This window comes from Mauremys mutica, chromosome 6, assembly GCF_020497125.1.
Source record: "Mauremys mutica isolate MM-2020 ecotype Southern chromosome 6, ASM2049712v1, whole genome shotgun sequence".
Classification (NCBI taxonomy): Eukaryota; Metazoa; Chordata; order Testudines; family Geoemydidae; genus Mauremys; species Mauremys mutica.
The window spans coordinates 34,008,149-34,031,825 of NC_059077.1; the positions used below are offsets into that span (position 1 = coordinate 34,008,149).

Consider the following 23,677-nt stretch of genomic DNA (forward strand, 5'->3'; position numbering starts at 1 on the left):
TCTGAATTTGTCTAGCTTCAATTTCCAGCCTTAGGATCATGGTATACCTTTTATTACAAAGGGTACTCATTGTCAGTAGTGAGCTAGGATATGAGAGCAGTCAAAACATTTATCAGCTGCATGAATTCCAGGTAAAGTACGAGCGATCAACGTCAGGTGTAGCTGTACTGAATGGCGGAGACAGTAGTTATCTCTGCTTGGTAGAGGTGTGTTTGCAAGATCTGTGGATTACTTTGAGATGTATGACAGAGCTGTGACTATGACATGAGGAGATCTATGTTTTGCATCCCTTCAGGATGCAGTATGCATCATTTCTATGCAGAATTATGTAAATTATGCCAGTAGCAGGACTTAGGGCTTTTCATTAGAAAGGATATTATCAGCAGAAAGGTGGAATGTAAGAAGATTCTAATGCTTTAATAATGGTTAATGCAAATGGTTTGGTTGAGATGATATCCTGTGAGTATGAGAAAGGGTATGCATAAAAGGCTGTGAAGTGGTTGTTAAATTGTACACGTGTGGTATTATTTCCGGGGAGCTGCCTAAGTGTATGAGTGTATGCTAGGAGCTGGAACCTCCTGAATCTGACAGTGCCAAGGACCAGTGTACCCTGTGGATATTGAGGCATTACTTGAAGAGGGTAGCGGGAAGGTGGCATGGACAACCTTTTCCCGTCCTACACTCCTTTTAGTCCTTGTGTTCTGTGTATATGTGTTAATGGCATACTGAGGCATTGCTGAAAGAGGACAGAGATAAGGTTGCATGGGCAACCTTAATCTTAACTGTGCATTTACTAAGGGAGAGTAGGGAAAGGGATCCAACCCCTGTAGATGGTCATGGGCACAGGATCACCAGATCATGGCACACTGGCTCAGACACTGCCAAAGGGCAAATCCCTCATATTCCAACTAATATAAGGGGGGAGAAGAGCTCAGACCCTCCTAGAGGGGTAAGAGCTCCCCAGATCTGGGCATACGTAAGAGGCAAGAATGTGGGGCTGACAGGTGCTCCTGCCTCTATTCTCCCCCAGTCTCCCTGCTATCCATCCTCACATCCTCCTTCCCAGTGTCCCACCTCTCTATTCGCACTTACCCCCATGCCTTTCCCTCATGTGAGCCCCCCAACCTTTCTTTCCTCCCCATTTATCCCCCTCTCCCTTCCCCTCACTGCAGCCTCAAACCCCTCTTCACCAATTCCTCCTCTCCTCTGACCCCTGAAACATCTCCCCTTTCAGGAATTATGCACATGTCTAATTCCCCCGCAAAGACTTTGATTATATTCCCCTCAAAATAAAATTGCCACCCATAACTCACAAATTGTAGCAACCTCCAGACACTCAATGCAAAACTCCTTTTGTCTCAGATGGGGGCCTATCCTTAAGTACATTCATTGATGGATAATTCACAGCCATCAGTTTTAATGAGGACTATGATTTATCCAGTCATTACTACAAGGCAGCAGAAGACATTTTTAGGAGAGCCTGTTACTCAGGAACCCCAAATTTTGATTGCTAATGTTCCCCCATGACCCCATAAGGCACCCCAAATTTCAAAGCAATCTTAGTAACCATTTGGATTTTAGAGCACTTACAAAAGTTAAGGTTTAAAGCATATGAAAACATGGGACTGGAAGCCCTCTAGCCAGTTTTCTATATTGGTGTATGCACACTACAAAGAATATATGCTTTACAATACAATTCCCAATTAGGTTTCTCAATCCCACAAAATGTTGTGGGTACCATGCACTACACTGAGTACACTCAACAGATTGAGACCATTTTGACCCACATCACATCAATAGTTTGACCTCTAGCTCTGGGAAAAAAAAACTACCTAGAAACTTTTTGAAAAATGGCTGAGGGGGTGAGGGGTCTTAAATCTCCACGACTCCTAGCTCGAATTTCCCCAGCTTTGGGTCACTAACCCTAGTCTACACCCTCCTAATGTCCACCAAATTTTAAAGGAATCCAACTAAGCATGTCAATTTTAGAGGACTTAGAAAGGTTGATCTTTAAATAGAAGTTGTGATGCAACCTTAACTATAGTGGTGCTGTCACACCACTATAATTTGGAGCAAGGTGGGAACTCCTCCAATTTAAAGGTAAGTGCTTGTTTGTTTTAAAAACCTACAAAACTGAAGTTATGTTTCCCAGAATTACTCAGTATAGGACTTTCTGTATTAGAAATATTATTTTGGAAAGAGCTTGTCCTGAGATTCCTGGCCACACTATAGGCTATTTCTACATGGAATTATGCACATGTAGTGAGAAGAGAAAACTATTAAATTACAATATTGTCAGAGCTGTATTAGTTAAGGATAGATTACAATATTTGTACCTAGATCATATTCAGATTTGGAGAATCTACAATTCAGGTGATACTTGGAAACACTGTGTTTGAGCAGCACTTTAAGGGTAACCATGCCAATGGGCTGACAAAGAGAGGCATGCGCTGAATTCATGTTGGACTAAATATCATTGCAGTAACATCCTTGGGAGCCAAGCAGCATTGTTCTAGCAAAGGTGGATGTAAAGGGGTTCTCACAGCTAGGGTGCAAAAGACCCATCAATTGCCTGAAGCCAGTATCTTTGACTATTTAAAAAGGCTACACATTCAGCACCACCATCTCCCCCAGTAGCTAGTTCATTTGTTTGTGCAGTGGTGCAAGAGGAAACTGACACAGTCTTGGCATGGAAGGACTGCATGATGGACTAGGCACTAACGTTGCTGCTGGGTTTGCTTATTCTTTCTGACAGCTGTGGGGGCCCTGGCAGAAGAGAAATAGTGCTACTGCAACTGCTAGCTCTTATGAATGAAAGCATAAGGGCAGTACTACTAACAGGGGTAGAGTAGGATGACACAGAAGAAAAAAGAGGGAGAAATTGTTAGGCAGCATGCCACCACCACTGCATTCCTCATCCAGGGATGCAGATTCAGAATATGTGATGGCAGTGGTCACTGTGAATGGAGTATTACAAGCAGGATGTACCAGCTGTTTCTTTGGCTACTCTGGGTAAAGCTATTTGGGCTATAAACATAGGTAACTTTTAAGGAGGTGATCGCACACAGATATGGCTGTCAGGCTGTACCTCCTTCTAGTCTGACTAAGAACAACTTCTGCAGACTGCTCAGACAGTTTTTGTGGCATAAACCAAATAAATCTCCAACTCTGCCACATTGTCCTGCTGTTTCTCAGCCCACAACTATGCTGTGGCACACCACTGAGATTTGGCCTAGTTTTTGTGTTTATTAATGCTTCAGTGTTTGTGCCTTCCCTGCCTTGTTGCCCTATAGCAGCTGCAGTTGATGTTGCTTGTTGTTTGTCCTACATGGCCCTGTTCTTGTCAATGGCAGCAGCAAGAGAAAAGAAAAGCAGCCAGAGAAAGAGAGGAACAGTCGTTTTTTGGTGGTTGTTTTGGGGAGGGAGGTTGGTCCTTCTTTTTTCCCCCCCTTTCATTTTTCATATTCCTCACTGCCCTTTCTGTAGGTTGGTGTCTTCTCCTCAATATCATGAGAGCAATGCTCCTCTGTCTATATTTGTCCATCATACTGTGGAGTTCCATCATCTTCACTGGAGAAAGGTCATGCTATTAGCTATACTTCTTCCCCATGCCTTTCCCTCGTGTCTCTTACAGTATATATGTACAGTGAGTGGCAATCTGTGGCAGTGACTCTCCAAGTCTGGGTTGACAGACTCAAATTCACGTGGCTCAGACTACTGCACGGAAAATAGCTATGTAGAGATGCTGCGGCTCAGACTCTGAAGCCCACCTTCTTCCTCCAACTTTTTAGTGTGGTAGCCCAAGCCCTGCAAACCCGAGTCTGTTGACTTGGGCTCTGAGACTTGCTGCCACTGGATGTATAGACGTACCCTTGGTATATGTCTACACTGCAATTAGACACCTTCTCTTGGCTTATGCCAGCTGACTAGGGCTCATGGAGCTTGGGTTGTTTAACTGCGGTGTAGATGTTCAGGCTTGGGCTGCACTCTGAGCTCTGGGACCCTCCCACCTTGCAGGGTCCTACAGCCTGGGCTACAGCCAGAACCTGAACATCTACACTGCAATTAAACAGCCCTGCAGCCTGAGCCCTGCGAGCAGGAGTCAGATGGGTTTTTAACTGCAGTGTAGACATACCCATAGAGTCCAGTAATATCAGTGCCAATGGCTGAAGATGCAAGGAGGGATGGGAGTGCTGTGGTAAAGAATGACAGGAGAACTAGTCTATTGTTGGTCTTCTGAGGCTGAGATGCTACTGCTGCTTTCCTTCAGAGGATGAGGTACAATGATGAAAATAGATGGATTTTAGAGAGTATAGGGCTATATTGTCACCTCAGATATTCAAAAGAATATTTAGAATAACTCTATTTGCAATAGTCCCTTCAGAAAAACATGAGTATGTGTTTAAAAAAAAGCTCAGAAAAATAGATTACATACAAAAATATGCACACAACTAAAAGGCCAAAATAAATATAAAAATTTAGCAATGCTATACCTTTTTATTACCATCATAATCAAACCCAGTTAGTTGGCTCCACTAATATGCCTCTGCTCTAATCTCCCGGAAACTAAATGTCTTGCTAAAGAGGAATTGGAGATGAAGGAGCCTCTGATCTGCATCACTGAAGATCACAATAATCATGTTGAGAGATTTCTTTACAGTATTTAGACATGTGAGGCAAACTATGAACCAGAATAGGATTAACACTATTTTATGCACATAATTCTTTTGATCCAAGGATTTCAAAGAACTCTACAGTATTAATTCATCATCCCACAAGGTAGATAAACATTGTCACCAGTTAGATGACAAGGTACATTGATGTGGTTTTATTTCATTTTACTTTAACTATTTGAGATGCCAAATAATTAAAATTAGTCAACTTATCAATGCATACAAGTTGTAATAGTTGATGACAAAAAACTTGACAACGACTAATCTGCTGGGGTGCTGAGACCACTGCCTCTCATACTGACCAGTAGTCTCATTGTTTCCTTGTACTACATTTGTCTGTATTCATCTATTTCTGACCTATGAGGAAAAGTTTTTTTAAAAATTGGGTATGTTTAGTCTTGAGAAAAGAAGACTGGGGGAGGGGGAGACCTGATAAGTCTTCAAATATGTTATAAAGAGGACTGTGATCCATTGTTCTCCACATCCACTTAAGGTAGGACAAGTAATGGGCTTAATCTGCAGCAAGGGAGATTTAGGTTAGATATTAGGGAAAACTTTCTAACTATACGGGTATTTAAGCTCTGGAATAAGCTTCCAAGGGAGGCTGTGGAATCCCCAGCACTGGAGGCTTTTAAGAACAGGTTGGACAAACCCGTGTCAGGGATGGTCTAGATTTACTTGGTGCTGCCTCAGTGCAGTGGGCTGGACTCCTTCCAGCCCTACACTTCTATGATCTGTTGTTTATCATCTTATATATAGAGAGTGTAAGGTCTGTGGGTCAGGGACTGTCTTTATATTCTGAGTTTGTACAGCACCTAGCACAATGGGGTCCTGGTCCATGACAAGAGCACCTAAGCACTGTGGTAATATTAATAATAAATATTACTAATGTTCCTGATACATGCAGGAAGGCTCAAGGCTCACACTGCCACGAGATTTAATTATGTTATCAACCCTTGCAAGGGAAACATAGAACCATGAACAACTGTCTTGACAGCTAAATGAAGGAGGGGCTTGTCTTCAACTCTCTGGTTATAAAATATATTTGTAATTTTGAAATCTACATATACTCAAGTGTTGAAGATTTGAAACAGATGTACTTAGTTTTTAAAGGATTTCAGTTCATGTTTGAATGCATTCTCCCATGGAAATTGTTATTGGGCTTTATTAGTCATGGTCAGAGGGAGCAAACCTCTTTAAATAGGGAACCTCTTCATTCTAATACCTATGTCTGATCCAAAAATTTAGGCTTATTTCCAGCAGATACTGTTCTTACCTGCTCTCTTTGATCTGAGAAGTTGTTTGTCCTGCTATTTTTTTTTAAATAAGGGAAAACTCCTTTTCAAGATAAACTTGTCACCCAGTAAGAGCTTCAAGCAAGAAAGGAAAAAAATGTTTTTAAAAGAAAGGAGCTCTTACTGGAGTGACGTATTAGCAGAGCAATGGTAAAGCAGGACCAAGAGGGCACCATTAATCTCCATGTGAGTTACCACTGAGTTGTCTGAGTTCTCTAACATGTGGTGGTGCAAGCAGGAAAGGGAGATGGCTATGGAGCACATTTGCTTTCTCTTCAGCCGCAGCCCATCTAAGCATTCATAAACACATAGAAGATTAGGGTTGGAAGAGACCTCAGGAGGTCATGTAGTCCAACCCCCTGCTCAAAGCAGAACCAACCCCAACTAACTCATCCCAGCCAGGGCTTTGTCAAGCCGGGCCTTAAAAACCTCTAAGGATGGAGATTCCACCTGTCCCCCCACCTCCAGGTAACCCATTTCAGTGCTTCACCACCCTCCTAGTGAAATAGTTTTTTCCTACTATCCAAAATAGACCTCCCTCACTGCAACTTGAGACCATTTCTCCTTGTTCTGTCATCTGCAACCACTGAGAACAGACTAGCTCCATCGTCTTTAGAACCTCCCTTCGGGTAGTTGAAGGCTGCTATCAAATCCCCCATCACTCTTCTCTTCTGCAGACTAAATAAGCCCAGAATGAATGGAGGACCAAGATATGTATGAGCCTAGCTCCACAGCCAAATCTACCACATCAGAGGATCCAGTTATCATGCAGTGTTAAAACACACTTTGCTTGTATAGGCATGACCAAAAGCTATCATGTTATATAATCATCTTATCTCTCATCTTTACTCTGTGTAGACAGTGTTGCCTACTTTATGCATTCAGAGGCATAGAAGGTTCTTAACTGCATGTTATTTGCTTCTATACTTAACTGTGTTTGGGGTTAACTGTGTTGAAAATTATGCTGGATATTCATGACGTTATTGTAGGTATTGTGAAAAAATAAGTCTTCAGCTTGCCAAAATTTACCATATTCCCAAATAGAACTTTCTCTGTGAACAACACACACAGTGTTCCAACTGTTGCAAGATAGTAACTTGAGGCTCTAGGCCAAAGGCTTCGGTTTCACAACCAGCCTTGGATGTTGCCACTTACAATTTAGGGGAAACGTGCACATAGAAAACTATTAAAGCTTCATATTACTCTAAGGTACTGTGGATTTTAAATTAAATTAACCCATTGGAGCTCAGTAGTTTGAGAGTTCCTTGATTGCAGTTCTGTGCTTCTTTAACACATCCAAATGGGTGTTCTGCAGACTGAATACTTGCAGGATATGACACAACGTCCATCTTATTTCTTCAATATGTTTCATGCTTTGTACATTCATGCTTAATGATACTCATTAAATGCAAAATAGTACTTAGGAAAAATCTGACAAACACAGAAGACAGGATATTCACAATCTTATATTACTTTATATAGTACCGTTGGGATCTCATATTCTTTATAAACTTAAACTACACACAGGGATCAATTAATCTACCACTCAAATGTAGCCACCTCTGGAAGGAAATGTTGCAACTGTTTAACAGTGCTTTGCCATGTTATCCAATTGTTCTAGACAGGGAGTAAAGAAATACTCTTCCATTGGAACTGTAGGATAAATGTAGATATGGCAGGCAGAATGTAATTTATGACACTTTGACGTTTACGGGGATTAATGCTCCCTTACTCCTAGGAAGCATGCCATAGATTCTTTAATGATTACATGGGTTTTTAGTTTTCCATCTTATCCAAAAGATGAAGGTTCAGAAATTTGTATTTCACAGTACAGCCCTTTCCATGGCTTGACAAAAGTGGCAGAACTAATAGCCTGAGATGGATGGCAGCAGCAGCTCCCTCTTCTATACTCAGCTCCTTCTAGCATTGCTGCCTGCCATGTAGAATCATAGAAGATTAGGGTTGGAAGAGACCTCAGGAGGCCACCCCTAAGGACTATGCATTTTGCCTCACTCTTCTTCCAGATTGCATCACAGAAAGCTGGAGCTTGGTCAGCAACTTGCCTACTGTGCAGCTGGCAGTATCCTTCCTCACCGCACCCCTCTCATTTTGACATTTTGTCTCCAGCTCCCCAGGTCTCTGCTCCTTTCACTCCCATGCTGGAACCTTGGGAGAACTTCCCTTAGGACTTGGTTTGTTAGACTAGGGAAAGGTTTGTGTGTACTCTGACCCCCTGAATCAGGTTTCATCAGAGCATTCCTCCTCTGCTCCCATTCATCCCACCTGAACTGAGATTAGACAGGTGCTATTCAAATCTCTGCTCAAGCTCCATGTGCTTTTAAGCATAAGAACATTTTGTAGTTTAGAATCATAGAATTGTAGGACTGGAAGGGTGAGGTCATCAAGTCCAGTCCCCTGCACTCATGGCAGGACTAAGTATTATCAGACCATACCTGACAGGTATTTGTCTAACCTGCTCTTAAAAATCTCCAATGATGGAGATTCCACAACCTCCCTGGGCAATTTATTACAGTGCTTCCAGTTTGTGAAGTTGCTTATCTGTTGAGAACACCACTAAAAACAGGTCCTTTCTTTGCCCTTAGGTCTTGTTCCTCCGGCGGCATAGAATAGTCTGAAGACTCACTCACTATTACTAGAGGGCCCTATGTGTATGCAAGTTGCATTGCCAACTGGCAATAATCTGAGTTCTTTTCACTCATCTACTTCAGAATTTGAATGCAAGAAGTCTCCTCCCCCATTTCCAGTCAGACTATGTACTTTCCTGCAGCATTTAGTCACACCCTCACTTCTGTTTTGACAAGATTAAATTTCTTCATGTCTCATGGATAGAGAACAGATACAAGTTACTCCTGTTGTCAAACATTGGAGCCTAGGAACCCCAGTGATAGAATCAGGCCCTTACACTTTTAAAATGAGAGTATCATGGACAGTTACTCTTTAAATGTATGTTCCTGGGTGCATATTTACTTGACCATCTATAGTACAGTTTTGTACTTACATAGAGCACATTTCATGTTCAAAGTGGCTTACAAACCTTAGCTATTTAATCTTCACAATCTGCAAGGTAGACAAGAGGAATCTCCATTTTACATATGGGAAAACGGACACAAAGGCAAGATAAATAGTTTTTGTGAGACGAGTTTAGAACTCGGGATCCAATGTCTCATGCTCAGAGCACTATAACACACCTCTCCTTGTAATAGTTCCTTTATTTATAGATAGATAATATAGATAATAGCATTAGATGACTAACATCTTTCTATTAATTTTGGAGTGATTCTCAGTCTTTGTCTTCTCTCTAGTCCTCTAGTCTACAGTACATGCTATTCCATAAAGAACAGAATATCTACTGTAACACAGCTAAATATAGGGCAATAAAGTCTTGTTTTATACACTGCAAATAGGGAAACATGCTCTTACTCTGACCAGGTCCCCTACATAGCTTGCTCATTGCCTGAGTAAATAATAATGGAAAGCTGGCTGTTATCATAAGAAGGCTTACGAAGAGCTACTGGCGTGAAGAAAATATGTAACACTATAATTGTCAAATCAGAAATTCAGATTCCATTATTAGAGGGAGTGATGGCATGTTAATCTGACTTCCATTTGAAGTACTTGAGGCTGAGGCCTAATATAATTCCAAAACTAATGATTATTCACATATTTTATTAAATCAACTTTTAATCTACTGTTATTTATTTTCAGAGTATAATTTGTAATAATATAAAATGAAGATGTACCTTTCAAAGCTTTCTGGGGACATCAGTTGTATATTGGTGCAATAGGCCTTCTCTTACCTTAGGCTTTTTATATATTTCCAAATAAATCCAAAACGTTGTTGACTTCTGCAGTTACATCAGGGATTAATTTGGCCCATAGTTCATACATACTGCATACTTTGATGAAAGCAGAGAGACATAGAAAATGCCCAATATATGGCCTGGATGTTGCATTTGACATGCCACTAGAAGAGCTGAATAATTCTAGTCCAATATAGATCTGAAAATGCAAGAGAGTGTAGCATTGAGTTTCAAATGTTTCTCCCCTTCTGAATATTTATCTGGTATTAAATACCACAGGCCAAAATATAAACTTCATTCCACAAAATCTCTATATGTTCAGATTTGTAACCATGAATGTAACAAATTTTAAAGTGAGCTCTGAGAGCAGGTATTTGCACAATATCTGATAAACTGAGCTATACAAAATTAAGCTTTAACAAGTTTTTCTTGCAGAACTATAAAAGTCTACACTAACAACAAGAGCAAGGAAATGTAAATCATTCTCAAATCATGCCCCATTATCTTAGATTATTTACAACTTCAGTTCAAGACAATTACTGAGATTACAAAACAAGGTTGCAAAAGATCGACACGTCTGTTCCTAGGCTCCCAGCTAAATAAGACTAAAGTGGTTTTCCTTTCTAGTTGCAATACTTGTCTATAATGTACTGATGTTTACCTGCATGATGCATCCATATCTAGGCATTAGAGAGAGAGAGAGAGAGAGAGAGTGCGCGTTATAGGCAGATATGGTGGCACCACCTATTATTAAGGTTGCGTGACACTTCCCATTATAAGACCCTGTTTTCACTACCTTATAATTTTGCCAAATATTACCCATTTGGGCAGAAATTTTCTATTCCAGGTGTCTGCTTTGAGCTGATATTTTTCAAAAAATGTCAACCAATCAAAGTGGTTCTGCTGTTTTTGAAAACAAGGCTAAGAAAAAATTGTTTTGGCCATGTTAAAAAATTCTTGTGACCTTTTCTGTGAAAAACTCTAGCATGCCCAGACTTTGGAGCAGTGACTTGATGTTTGGCAGGGGGGTGGCCTCTGTGACAGGGATGTGCTTTTTGCTGTCTCCATGCAAGTCTGTCCAAATTTGGCCAAGTTTTAAGCTGTTGAAAAATTGCAGTTAGCACATACTCAGTAGAGACTTGATAGATCTTTGCAGCTAAATTCCCTGACGATTCTGTTTGAACTGGGCATGCTCCATCCCAGAACTAAACAGGACTTTACAACTTTAATGTTCTTCTAACGTAACTTGAGAGTAAAATATATTACATACAAAACAATCTATATTAAAAGAACATTAAGGGTCCCTATCCTCCCAGGCTCAGACCACCCTCACCCTCTGCTTTCCAATGTGGCTGCTTCCTGCTTAGACCTGGGTGCCAGCAGGGACAAAAGGTACAAAACTCTTCTGTGCTCTCAGTTCTGTTCCTGGCACCACAGCGGGCCCTGGCAGCCAGCAGGAGCAATTGCATGGAAAGTTCTGCACAGTCCCTGCAGTTCTTGGCTGCAGCATACTCAGTACAGGTGGAATCTTCAGAGAATTTGGTGGCCAACTATAAGTCTCTACTGAGTGTCTGTGAACTGAGATAGTCAGAGGTTTATAAAGTGGCTAAATTTTGGGAGATTTTCTTAGGGATGACAAAACGCACATCCCTGACACAAAGGCACCCCCACTCCCATTCACCCTTTTTTCATTTGTGGACCCCTAAAAAATTTCAAATGGTGGTGCAGATCCCTTTGGAAGGCTTAGACATAATCTGCGGGGCCCAGGTGAAAACCTCTGTTCTATGGTAATGACAACCTTTCATGGACCCCTTAGACATAGTCTGTGGACCCCTAGTGGTTGTCAACCACAGGTTGAAAACCACTGGGCTAGAGCTTCTCAAAGCAAACAGGCTGTAATTACTTCTTAAAACTGACAAAACAATGTACTTTTCCTAAACCTCATTCTGAAAAATAGGTGAATTGTTTTTGCCAAAAAAATCCCCAAAAATTGAGTGACAGGTATGCAACTGGCATGGGAAACTTCATCCCAAATGGTTAGTTTGTCAAAGTTATAAACAATTAAAAACAGTGGCAAGTGTTAAGCAACCTCACTCCAGGTATGGTTACCTGTATTGCCTATAATGTTAAAATGTATATTGGACACTTAAATGTGTAAGATCCGTTATGTGATTATGTTCATCAGCCCTTATTAAAATATCATTGGAAAGTAGGTATTACCCTATATATACAATAACTTTTAGGCAATTTGTGAAATTTCTGTGTTGGGATAGATGAGTGGAGCCACATACGAACCTTGAAGCTGCACTCTGAGGTGCAATGGATGGTCTAATATGTTTAGCATATTATAAGGTAAACTACAAGAAATATAAATTGGGATGAGAGCATTCCTGGGAGTTAGTTTCTAAGCATATAGCGAGAGAGGGAAATAGTGTAAAATGGAAGGGGCAATAAATGATTAGGGCCAAATATTGAAAGTGGGAGGCCTGCAAGCAAAAATACAAGTCTGATTGTATACCAATATCCACATGTGTAAATGGCCAGTTAGGCATCTGAGCAGTATGGAAAAATCAGACGAGCATTCAAATATATGGCCAGTTGCATTTTTCCCTGCAAGCTTCCAACCTCCCTTTTCTCAACATTTGGCCCTCAATGCTTGATACTTTATCCATCTTATTTTATAACCTTCAAAATACACTGCCTGCACTGGTGTGTAGACAGATGTGCCAACTTCCCACTTGTAGTTTGTATGTTGTGTGATTACTTTTTTTTCCCATTCCATGTGTGCCTGAATGTACTCCCCTACCCCCTACTAACTATCAGAAATGGTCTTGTTAGAGGGGCGTTGCACCAAAATCATGAGCTTCTTCCCCCAACCCCCATGTCTGATACAAACCCACGTTTGTCTATGCATGGAGTACATTTCGCGGGGGGGGGGGGGGAGAATCTTTGTAGTTCTCTGCGCGTGCTGGGGGGTGAACATGTTGTTTGCGGTGTATCTGTAGTCGGTGGGTGAAGAAATAGCTCTTACTGGACTCACTTCTGCTGGTGAGAGAGAAGCTTCCCTGCTGCACGGAGCTCTTCTGCGGGTCTGGGGGAGCGGGGCAAGGTTGCTTTGTGACGCAATGTCCAGACTCTTGGGGTGAGACTCTCGCACCCTCCCCCAGGGGCAGAAATCGGCCCCTTGGTCCGCGAGGAGTCGGGGAGGCAGGGGCCGCCTCCAGCCCGGGCTCCATCGCCGCGTGGGACTCGGGGGCGGCTGGCCGCGCGCTCCCGCCTGACAGGTGCGGGCTCCTCCGGCCCGGCCGCGCCGGGGCACGGCCCAGCGTGGGCACAGCCGAGTCCCGCCACCACCTGCCCGCGGGCGGCATCGAGCGGCCGCTCCCAGCCTCACCTTCCCAACGGCGCCCCCACAGTCCCCGGGCCTGCGCCCAGTTCCCACCCCCCGTACGCCATCTGCGCAGCCCACGCCGCAGGCGCAGCGGCCGGAGCGCGGCTCATCCCCCGCCTCCCTCCCCCGGCGCTCCGGAGCCCGATGTGACCCGCCAGAGAAAATGGCGGCGGCGGCGGGGAATCGCACCTCGTCGTCGGGATTATCCTCGGGCAGCAGCGCGGACGCCGCCGCCGCCGCCCCCGGGAGCCTGCAGAGCGGCGCGGGGAGCGTGGCCGGCAGCGGCGGGGGGCTGCTGCGGGCGGCGGGCGGCGGCTGCCGGGAGCAGCGCTCCGACTGGAGACGGAAGCAGCTGCGCAAAGTGCGGAGCGTGGAGCTGGACCGGCTGCCGGAGGCGCCGCTCTTCCTGGCCGGCTCGCCGGAGTCCCCCGACCTCTCGCCGCCCCGCTGCCTCGCCGGCGGCTCCGGCCCCGCCAGCCCCGCGTCCTCCCCCGGCCGCTGCGCCGCGCCCCACGAGCCGCTGCCGGACGGGAGCCCCGCAGGAGCCGAGCCCGAGAGGAGGATGGAGCCGTCTCCCCCTGCCGGGTGAGGGGCGCCGGGCTGGGAGCGGGCGGCGGTGCGGACCCCGGAGCCTCACAGGGGCAGCCCCGGGCAGATGTGGGGGGCAGGAGGCCCTTGGGAGGGGAGCGGGGGCGGGGGAGGCTGCTGCGGGCGGGGGCGGCGGCGAGGCCCGGCTGTACTGGCGGAGCAGGGGGCAGAGCTCGCCGGAGCCTTGCCCCTGCCACCGCTCGAGCTTTCGGGGGGTCCCCCTGCCAGACCCGGGCGCCTGGGGCAGCACCCAACGGGCAGGTAGCGGGGACGTGCTGCTGGCTGCCGCCCGGGGCCGAGCCTGTTTGAAGGGGCGATGGGATCTGCGTGGGGACGGTGTTACAGGGTGATGGGGTGGCTGGTGTGGGGTCGTACCCCCGTCAGCCCCCTGTGTTTGTAGGGGAGCTGTCAGCTGTAAGAGACGCGGGGCGCGCGGGTGGTGAATGGCCAGTAGTTTGTGTGGTTGTGTTCAGTGCCTAGTTGGCTTATGCAGGAGGAGCTGCAGGTTTATGGAGCTGAGGTTGTGTTTCCCAGCACTGTAGCCTTGGCACCAACTATTGCATTTGTGTTGCCTTTGCACTGCCACCTCGTTAGTGTGTGCTGGTCTCTGGGAGTCCTGGGTCTTAGTTAAATGGGAGTCACAACTGCTCGGGGTGGGGGTGATTTATTTCTGCCTGAGCTCGGAGAGGCTTTGAAGTTTGAATTTGCCCTGGTGGTTGAGGACCCAGGACCGGATGTTTCAGCCATTCAGTTTCAATGCAGTTAAACCCGTTAACCCTTCCAGCAGTCTTTCGTTTTGGGAGCAAGAGCGATAGCTCAGTGTATTTTAATCCTTTTTTTTTTCTAGATCATCCCCTCCGTACTCAACCCCCCGCCTAAAAGTGCTTCTGCTTTGTGTAATCTAGATAGTAATCTCTCTAAACGTCTTAGATTTTTACATTTAAACTAGTGGGAAAGTAAAGGCAAATATATTTAAAGTTAAATCTTAATAAAAATGAGTCCTTTCTCCTTTGGCTTGGTTCACTTGAAATTGCGGAACTGTTTTGTTTTTGTTTAGTAAAAAAAGCATGAATATCTACTCTGCAAAAATGTAGACAGTGCAGTGTGTTTCAGGGGTTTATACTAGAGAAAACATATTTGAATGGTTGCACGTTGTGTGAAATGATACATTGTGCCCTTGCAATGTTTGTCCTATTCTGTATCTTATTTGGTAAAGAGTTGAGATTTTACAGAGCTTTCCAATTAACAGGTATTGTGGTGCAAACAGGCACAAGTTCAATGACTACCGTGTGTTTGATATATATTACATACACAAAAGCATTCAGAATTAAAGCGACCATGTGCATATTTTAAGATGCCTTCCTATGTGCTTCAGAATACATTATACTTTCTGCTTTTAATGTGTTCATAGGTGAGAGTAATGATGGTGATAAATCTTGTAATCTTGACATAGATTTAACAATTAGTTTCATAAGGATTGTTATGTGAGACTTCCTGTGTAAATAGTGAATTGCAGTACTTGGAGGTGAAGACTGACTGTTGATTTACTTTTAAAATTATTTTACAGAGAAAAGGATCTTTTAGTTAGCCACTTAAACCACAAACAAGAAATCTCTTTCCCATTTGTCGTAGAAGGATATTAAATAAAATATTTCCATTCTAGAGAATGCTTTAGTAATATGGCAATCTGTCTAATAAACAGCAATTGTTTAGGTATCTAGACCTATTCTGTACTGTTTGTGGACTTTGGCCTATATTTAAGGCAGTGTACGTTACTTGACAGTAATATGGCACTAGCAGATGAACCACCAATCTAGCTATAGAAAGATTAATAGGAAATCTATGTTAATGAAGTTACTTAAAGGAGAAGATGATATATTGACTTCAGCAAGTGACTTGTATTAATTTGATTTTGTAGCATTATCTCTAGGGTTTTGTCAAGATATGAAACTAAAATGTACTTTATTTCATGTTATTCCCTCATATGTAGGTGTCACCAGTGTAGCAAATATAAACAGTTCAGTACCACATCAGAGGAAAAATAACTAGCATAAACAGCATCAAAACATGCCTTTAAAAACAGTGAAAGATTCTCACAATAATTTTCAGTGGGACTTATTGCTAGTTGTTATGGGTTCAAGAAGGTCAACATTTGTCACATCAGGAGACCACACGTACACTGAAATATTGACTCCATCCTTGCTAGCTAATTCCACAGACACAAGAATTTATTTAAAGTAATTCCTGTTCTCTGTTTCAAACACTTTTTGACAGCTTTTTTTATATTTAAAGCACCTACGTTTGCACATGTTGAAGTACGAATATACATGCAATTTGAAGGAAGAAAGGTTTCAAGAACTTTAATGGCTTATAGCACCATCTCCATAATTCTAATAATAGAGTTGTAACAATTATTTCATATGAGAGAATATTAAATGTCAAGTGCATTATTCTGTTTAATATGCAATGAGATTACACCATAGTCCTGAAATGTTAGTTTCAGTCTCTGGTAATTAATTATAAGAGACCTAACTGAAGGATTAATTATGCTATAAATTCAGCAATATTGTATAAACCTCATGTTAAAAACTTCAATATATTCGATGTAGTCTTGCCTGTAAACAGATGTGGGGATCCTCCTTTGTCAGAGTATTTCAATAATTTAAAACAGTTTTTACACCTACTTTAGTAGTAAAGGAGTCTAGTCAAATACAAAATAATTAAAATTTTCTTGTGTACTAGAAACACCCACAATGTTCTATGCACTATAAATGTACATGTGTGTACACAGTCATTGCCCAGAAGAGTTTAAAATCTGAGAAAGCAAACATTTGGTGGATGGAGTGAAGTCCATCAAAATACAGTATTTTGCATGTATAGTACATTGTTTTTTTAAATAAATACACTAGTTATACTCTTCTTCCCCTCTACTCAGCCATTAGTAGTTAGCAGATACTATACTTGCTCTCAAGTCCCCCTACCAGCATTTTTGGTATTACAATCACATTTTCTTTTTTAGAAATAGATTTTCCTGTTCTACTTCTGTGTGAAAGACCCCGGTAAAGCAGAGATGTAAACTGGGGAAAGAGTGAAACTGACTCTGCAGCGTGCTGTTAAATACACAAAATAAAAATGTTGTTTCATTAATCTCTCAGTTATATTGTCTCTTACCTACTATTGTGACAAAAAACAAACTTCCAGAAAAATTGATTTTTTGTGTGTGGTTTTGGTTCATTCTCTAATGTTAATGTGAAATACAACCTGAACACACAACAGTTAAGTTATTTTTCATGTCTCTTGATATCAGCTTATTTATACTGTTTATATTTAATACTGAACAAACTGTTATGAATTTAATTGTTAATTATTAGGCTTTCTTGGAATTTGGGGAACTATAAAATCTGTTTGGGTCAGGAATCCATAAAAGAACAAGATAGAACTTTCTAACATTTCAATTTTTTATCAAAATTAAATGCTTCACATACTACCTTCAAAAATCTAACAAAACCTTCCATTATCTTTATCAGATTGCTGCATTCCTGAGGTAGTGCAACCGTTTGTGACACTGGCATGGTTCTGTTGCTAGAAAAGGCGGGAAAGTATATTGTTGCATTAAGAACTGTAGGGAATCTTTATTATGATTAACTGAAGAATATTGCTGTAGGAATTTTAAAAGCATTTTAGAAAGATACCAGAACTTGCAGAAGTAGTGAAACTAGACAGTTTTTCCAGTCAATTGATAAGTTCTTGTAGCTTCCATTCCAAGGCAGTTAAAATAAATATTGGGCCAAGAAAATTAATGCTTTCTATATAGTTTTAATATAACTCTTTTACAGTGTTCAAATCAAATAATTGCCAACTATATTCTTATGTTGGCATGGATGACGGGTTAACCGGCGTTCTTCAATACAAGACTTCTAACACTGTCAGCCCTATTTTTTATAAAAACAAAAAGCAGGAAGTGCTGCAGTTCAGCTTTCTTCACAGCTCTCCTCTTTATCCAGTATACATAAACAATAATTTTTTTTCGCATAGAGGTGTCTTCCATCTAGCACAAACAACATTTGTTCAAAAAAGCTCCCATTTTAATATTATATTGACTATAAATGGCAGATTTGTTATCAGATATCTCAAATGTAAAGAAGGCATTGCCTGCTCCTGGTCTTACACTATTATGTAGATAAATGACTGATGTCGTTTGTTGGTTTTCTTGTGTTGGTGCTTGTATTATAGCATGTTAAAAACACCTAAAACACAGTGAGAAGATTGCTGTTATGGCCATCTAGTAGAGCAGAACTAGCAGCAGCTTGCCAATTCTAGATCTGCTCCTCAATCCATGACACCTGCCTTGTTTTTTGAATTCCAAAGCAGGACAGAAATATATCATACTACAGAATACTTTATAGTAAAGAAAGGATGGGGTGAGTTGAATGTTTTTCATTGTTAAAACATAGTTTGGCCAAGGATTCCTGTCCTTCTGAATAAGTGATAATGAAAGGTAGTTATGTTGCATCTTTGCCATATGTTAAGCTTTCATATATATGGCACCTGCTAACCTGATTCGGCCCTGCAATTGAAGTTAAAATGTATTTGGCATGGTAAGAGCTGCCTGAGTGGGTGAGTGTAAAGAAAATATAGTTAAAATAACATTTTAAGTATTCTGATCAAGTCAGTAATGTAGACTATCTTTCACTGATAGTGGCAAGTTTAATTATATCCCTAAGAGCTCATAAATAGAAAATCACTTCTCCCACTATCTTAACACTAGTTTTTTTCAGGTGGAAGAGTGAGCAGAAGCAGCATGAAAATGATGAATGCCGTCCTGGTAAATTTCATCCTACTATTACTGCTGAGAGAGCACTATGCAAGTCCAACACAACAGATGCCAGGCTCTCATGATGGATCCTCTCAGACACTGGTTTAAAAATGGAGTGAAGAGGATATAGGGAGAAAGGAATATGTGCAATGCCAAGCTGAATTTAAGTCTGTCTGAATTTAAAATAGGACACGATAATAACTTCATTACCACAGTAGGATATGCAGTTATGAATTTAAGGTACCAATGCACAGTAAAAATTAAATCTTGTGCTTCAAGATTTACACTGCATGAGAATGAGAAAGGAACTTCTCCTACCTTCTCTGCTGGTTTCCCCCCATCCTCTATGACCTACAAACATGTTTGTGTATGGGTTGGCTGTGTTGGTCTCTCTCTGAAGCATCAGGTATACAATTATTGCTCAGGCAGGATGTAGTATTAGACTGTTTGATCTGGTATGGGAGTTCCTTTGATCTTACGCAAAGTATACAGATTGTAACTTTAATTTATCTGTAGCTCTTTCAGGGGAATTACTGGTATTGTAGATTAAATCTTCACTTCTACTGATAGAGGGTGTTATCCATTAAAATGTTTGGCTTAAATAAAACTTGCATAGACAGTGCAAATCCAAACAGTGAGAGTGCAAAATGTTTTGAAGATAAATTCAAATCACCTTTAATCATTATTTTTAAGATTTATAGGAGGGGTGAAACAATGTTACATCTTTCCTGTAACTTTTGGTGTTGTGGTGCATTTGTTACATAGCAAAGTTGGGCTCTGTCTATGGTTTGTTTAAATACTGTGTTTTGTATGCAATTTAAAAAAAATAAAGTTCAAAGTCAGAACTGCCACACTGCACTGAAATTGTTCTAAAAACTAAAACAAGGGGTTGTGTTTGTAGCAGCAGTGGTGGTGAGGAATTGGTATGGTTTGAATTTCTGGAGTTCAGAACACAAACTTTTGTCTTTTCAGAGAGTCCTCAATCCTCTGTCAGAGCCTGATGTTCACCTTACTTTTGCCTCTTGTCTCCACTTATACTACTTAAGGTTCTATGATTGTAGCCTCTGTTGTTTTTTCAATACACATTGAACAAGGGTCTCTTAAGAGGTGGTCACTGTAGTTTTCTTGTTGGCTCTGGGGCTTGCTGTTAAGTAACATAACCCATTTATTTCAATGGGAGTTAGGTGTAGACCAGATTCTTAACTCACTTGCTCTTCCCTCCCTTCTTCTCTTCATCCAGAGGCTGAGCATGTTGTCTCAGGAACACCTTCCATTTCCTGCAAGATCAGAGTTGGGAATCTAACAGGGCTGGCTTTAGGGATGGGCAGCCCGGGCAACTGCCCAGGAGTGCCATGGTCAAGGGGGCACCGTGCGGCAGCACAGAGGTGTGCGCTGCCAGTATAGAGTCAGAAGCTGCTCCCGGCTGGCAGGGCGCTGCATGCAGGGGCACCCAGATTTCTCTGTGCTTCCTCCTGGTGGAGGAACCTATGGGGCGGGGGAGAAGAAGAGGTGAGCGGTGATGCACAGATACTGCTCCTCCAGATGTTCCTTTGTGTCCCCCTAGGGGGCTGTGCAGGGGCGAGTGAGGAGCAACACCGAGTGCTCTGTGCATCCAGGTCACTTCCCCCCGGGCTGCTGCTTTCCTGTTGTCCCCTTATGCAGCCCAGGTGGGGAAAGTGACCTGAATGTGGGGAGGTCTGTTGTTGCTCCTTGCTCCCTCCCGCACAGCCCCCTAGGGGTGCGTAGAGGAGCAGTGTCTGAGGGGGGCAGTGAGAAGCAATGCCAAATAGTCTGTGCATGCAGGTCAGTTTCCCCAGGTGGGTGCAGGTGGGGGATGCAGGGGTTAGGGGCAAAAGGGGCACAGTGCCGGGGATAAGGGTGCAGGAGGGGGAGGTGCAGGGGTTTGGGGATTGGCGTGAAGGAGGCACAGTGCAAGGGTTCAGGTGCAGTAGGAGAGTGCAGGGGGCACAGTGCAGGGGTGTGGGGAGCCTTGGGGGGGCCAAGGCAATGGGGGCCGTCCATGGGGGCAGGTGCAATGGGGGGGATGCTGCGCCCTTGGGGGTCTGGGGCACCAAAATACAAATTCACCCAGGGCATCATTTTCCCTAAGGCCAGCCCTGGAATCTAACATAAATATCCTGGATGGTACTACCATGCTACTAGAATATTGCTGTCCCTTAATGTGACTTTTAATTAAGTCATTGTGGTTTTTTTCTTTTGCTTAAGTCTTTGAAAGACTTGCAGTTGTGTGGAATCTTAACACTAGCCTAACAATTGAGGAAAATAGTTGGCTCCACAAAAGAGCTGAAAGTCATATCCGAGATAATGGCAACACAATATTTTATTCTAAAACTTGATGTTCAAGAGCAATTTAAAACTAGCCATTGTTTACTTTCCCCTGACAGTTAAAATGATTCTGTTCTCATTGTGTTTAAACTTCCCAAGTCTCTAATTTTTAGTAATTGCTCTTGTTCGTTCATAGATTCCACAGCTAAAAGGCATCAATGTGATCGTATGACCCCATATGAAATACAGGCCATAGAACTTCCCAAAATAATTCCTTTTGAAGTAGAGCACATCTCTTTAAAAAAAAAATCTTTATTTAAAAATTACCAATGATGGCAAATCCACCACGACCGTGGGTAAATTGCTCCAGTGGTTAAGTACATTCACTGTTAAAAAAAATGTACACCTTTTGCCAGTCAGAATTTGTCTAGTTTCAACTTCCTTTCACTGGATCTTGTTAGACATTTGGCTGCTTGATTGAAGAATCCATTATCAAATATTTGCTCCCCATGTAGGTACTTCTAGATGGCTATGACCACCCCATAACTTTCTCTTTGTTCAGCTAAATAAATTGAGCTCTTTGAGTTTGTCACTGTAAGATCTGTTTTCTAATCAATTAGTCTTTCTCATGGCTCTTCTCTGAACCCTGTCAGACTAAGGCCTGTTCTACACCTAAAATTTAGGTTAATTTAGCTATATCACTCAGGGCTGTGAATCATTTTTCACCCTGTGCACTGTAGTTAGGTTGACCTAACCCCTGATATGGATGCAGCTAGGTTGACAGCAGGAATCTTTCATTTACCTACTTCTATTCAACCAATCGGAGAGGTGGATTACCTACAGCAGTGGTGCCCAACCTCATATGGCCCTCCTTTGTAATAAGCATAAGCGCTACCTTATGTGGGCCAAACAGATTGTTACCTATATTGATTTATATTTTAAGTTCAGCTTGTTTCATATCTATTTAGATAGAAACAACCTATTTACAGTATTGTCTGTTTACACACTTGTGTAAACTAAAATGATGTAAACATGACAACAAAACAGTAATGAATTGGCCATTAGTATATTATGTTGAATCAGGTGGCGGGCCTTATGAAATGCTCTGGTGGGTTGTAAGTTGGGCACCCCTGACCTACACTGATGGAAAAAGCCCTTCCATTAATGTAGGAAACGTCTACACTATGGTGCTACAGCAGCACAGCTGCAGCACCTGTAGCTGTGCTGCTGTAACATAGCCATACCCCTAAATTGAATGAAATCCTTTTCCAGTAGGCAAAATGGGTAGAAGGTCCAGCAAAATGTATCAGTATTGCTAACTTTGAGATTAAAAAAAATTCAGTCCCCCAAAATTTGAGGTTTACAAAACCATCGAATCACATTTTTTAGTCTCTTCTTTTAAACTTTTTTTTTAAACTCCCACTACTCCTCTGCCTATGTGTATGAGATAATTTCAGGGTGAAAGGTCATCGTTTAATGAAGTGGTTCTCAACCAGAGATCCGGAGCCATCTGGGGGGGCTGCCATAAGACTTACTGGGGCCCAGGGCAGAAAACCTAAGCCCCACCGCCTGGGGCTGAAGCCCAGGGCTCCAAGCCCTGCCAACCAGGACTGAAGCAGAAGTCTGAGCAACTTTGCTTTGCAGGGCTCCCTGTGGCATGGGGCCCCTAGCAATTGCCCTGCTTGTTACCCCCTAACGTGACCCAGGTTTTCATATGCAGAAAAACTGTTGTTGTGGCACAAGTGGGCCATGGAGGTTTTTATGGCATGTTGGGAAGGTGGGGGGATCAGAAAGAAAAAGGTTGAGAACCCCTGTTTTAGTGCACACAAAAATGTATACTTCATAGAATCATAGAAGGTTAGGGTTGGAAGAGACCTCAAGAGGTCATCTAGTCCAACCCCCTGCTCAAAGAAGGACCAACCCCAACTAAATCATCCCAGTCAGGGCTTTGTCAAGCCGGGCCTTAAAAACCTCTAAGGATGGAGATTTCACCATCTCCTTAGGTAACCCATTCCAGTGCTTCACCACCCTCCTAGTGAAATAGTTTCTCCTAATGTCCAACCTACACCTCCCCCACTGCAACTTGAGGACACTACTCCTTGTTCTGTCATCTGCCACCACTGAGAATAGCTGAGCTCCATCCTCTTTGGAACCCCCCTTCAGGTAGATGAAGGCTGCTATCGAATACCCCCCTCTTCTCTTCTCCAGACTAAATAAGCCAAGTTCCCTCAGCTTGTCCGCATAAGTCATGTGCCCTAACCCCTTAATCATTTTCGTTGCCCTCCATTGGACTCTCTCCAATTTGTCCATATCCTTTCTAGGGGGGAAGGAGGGGAACAACACTGGACACTGTACTCCAGATGTGGCCTCACCGGTGCCAAATAAAGGGGAGTAATCACTTCCTTGTCTGCTTGCAGTGCTCCTACTAATGCAGCGCAATATGCCGTTAGCCTTCTAGGCAACAAGGGCACACTGTTGACTTGTATCCAGCTTCTCGTCCACTGTAATCCCCAGGTCCTTTTCTGCAGAACTGCTGCTTAGCCAGTCGGTCCACAGCCTGTAGCAGTGCATGGGATTCTTCTGTTCTAAGTGCAGGACTCTGCACTTGTCCTTGCTGAACCTCATCAGTTTTCTTTTGGCCTAATCCTCCAATTTGTCTAGGTCACTCTGGACCCTATCCTTACCCTCCACATATCTACCTTTCCCCTCAGCTTAGTGTCATCTGTGAACTTGCTGAGGGGGTTCTCCCTGGCTACTCAGATGGAGTGTCTACTTACTCTCTCCTCACCTATAAAATAGGGGAGTTA

General features: G+C 42.8%; 1 protein-coding gene and 1 long non-coding RNA gene across 2 annotated transcripts in view; one reads left to right on the top strand and one right to left on the bottom strand.

The window, feature by feature from the left end:
- The window catches only part of LOC123372292, a 35,077-nt gene extending 22,110 nt beyond the window's left edge, over nt 1–12,967 (bottom strand). The window contains exons 1-2 of the long non-coding RNA XR_006580191.1: nt 12,830–12,967; nt 9,787–9,988 (exon numbers count right to left, since the gene is read on the bottom strand). This is a non-coding gene — a long non-coding RNA (uncharacterized LOC123372292). The remainder of the gene's footprint in view (nt 1–9,786; nt 9,989–12,829) is intronic.
- Nucleotides 12,968–13,343: 376 nt separating this feature from the next.
- Nucleotides 13,344–23,677, top strand: part of MAP3K1 (mitogen-activated protein kinase kinase kinase 1) — a 102,067-nt gene continuing 91,733 nt past the window's right edge. The window contains exon 1 of the mRNA XM_045021239.1: nt 13,344–13,765. Coding sequence (XP_044877174.1) covers nt 13,344–13,765 — 422 coding nt within the window. The remainder of the gene's footprint in view (nt 13,766–23,677) is intronic.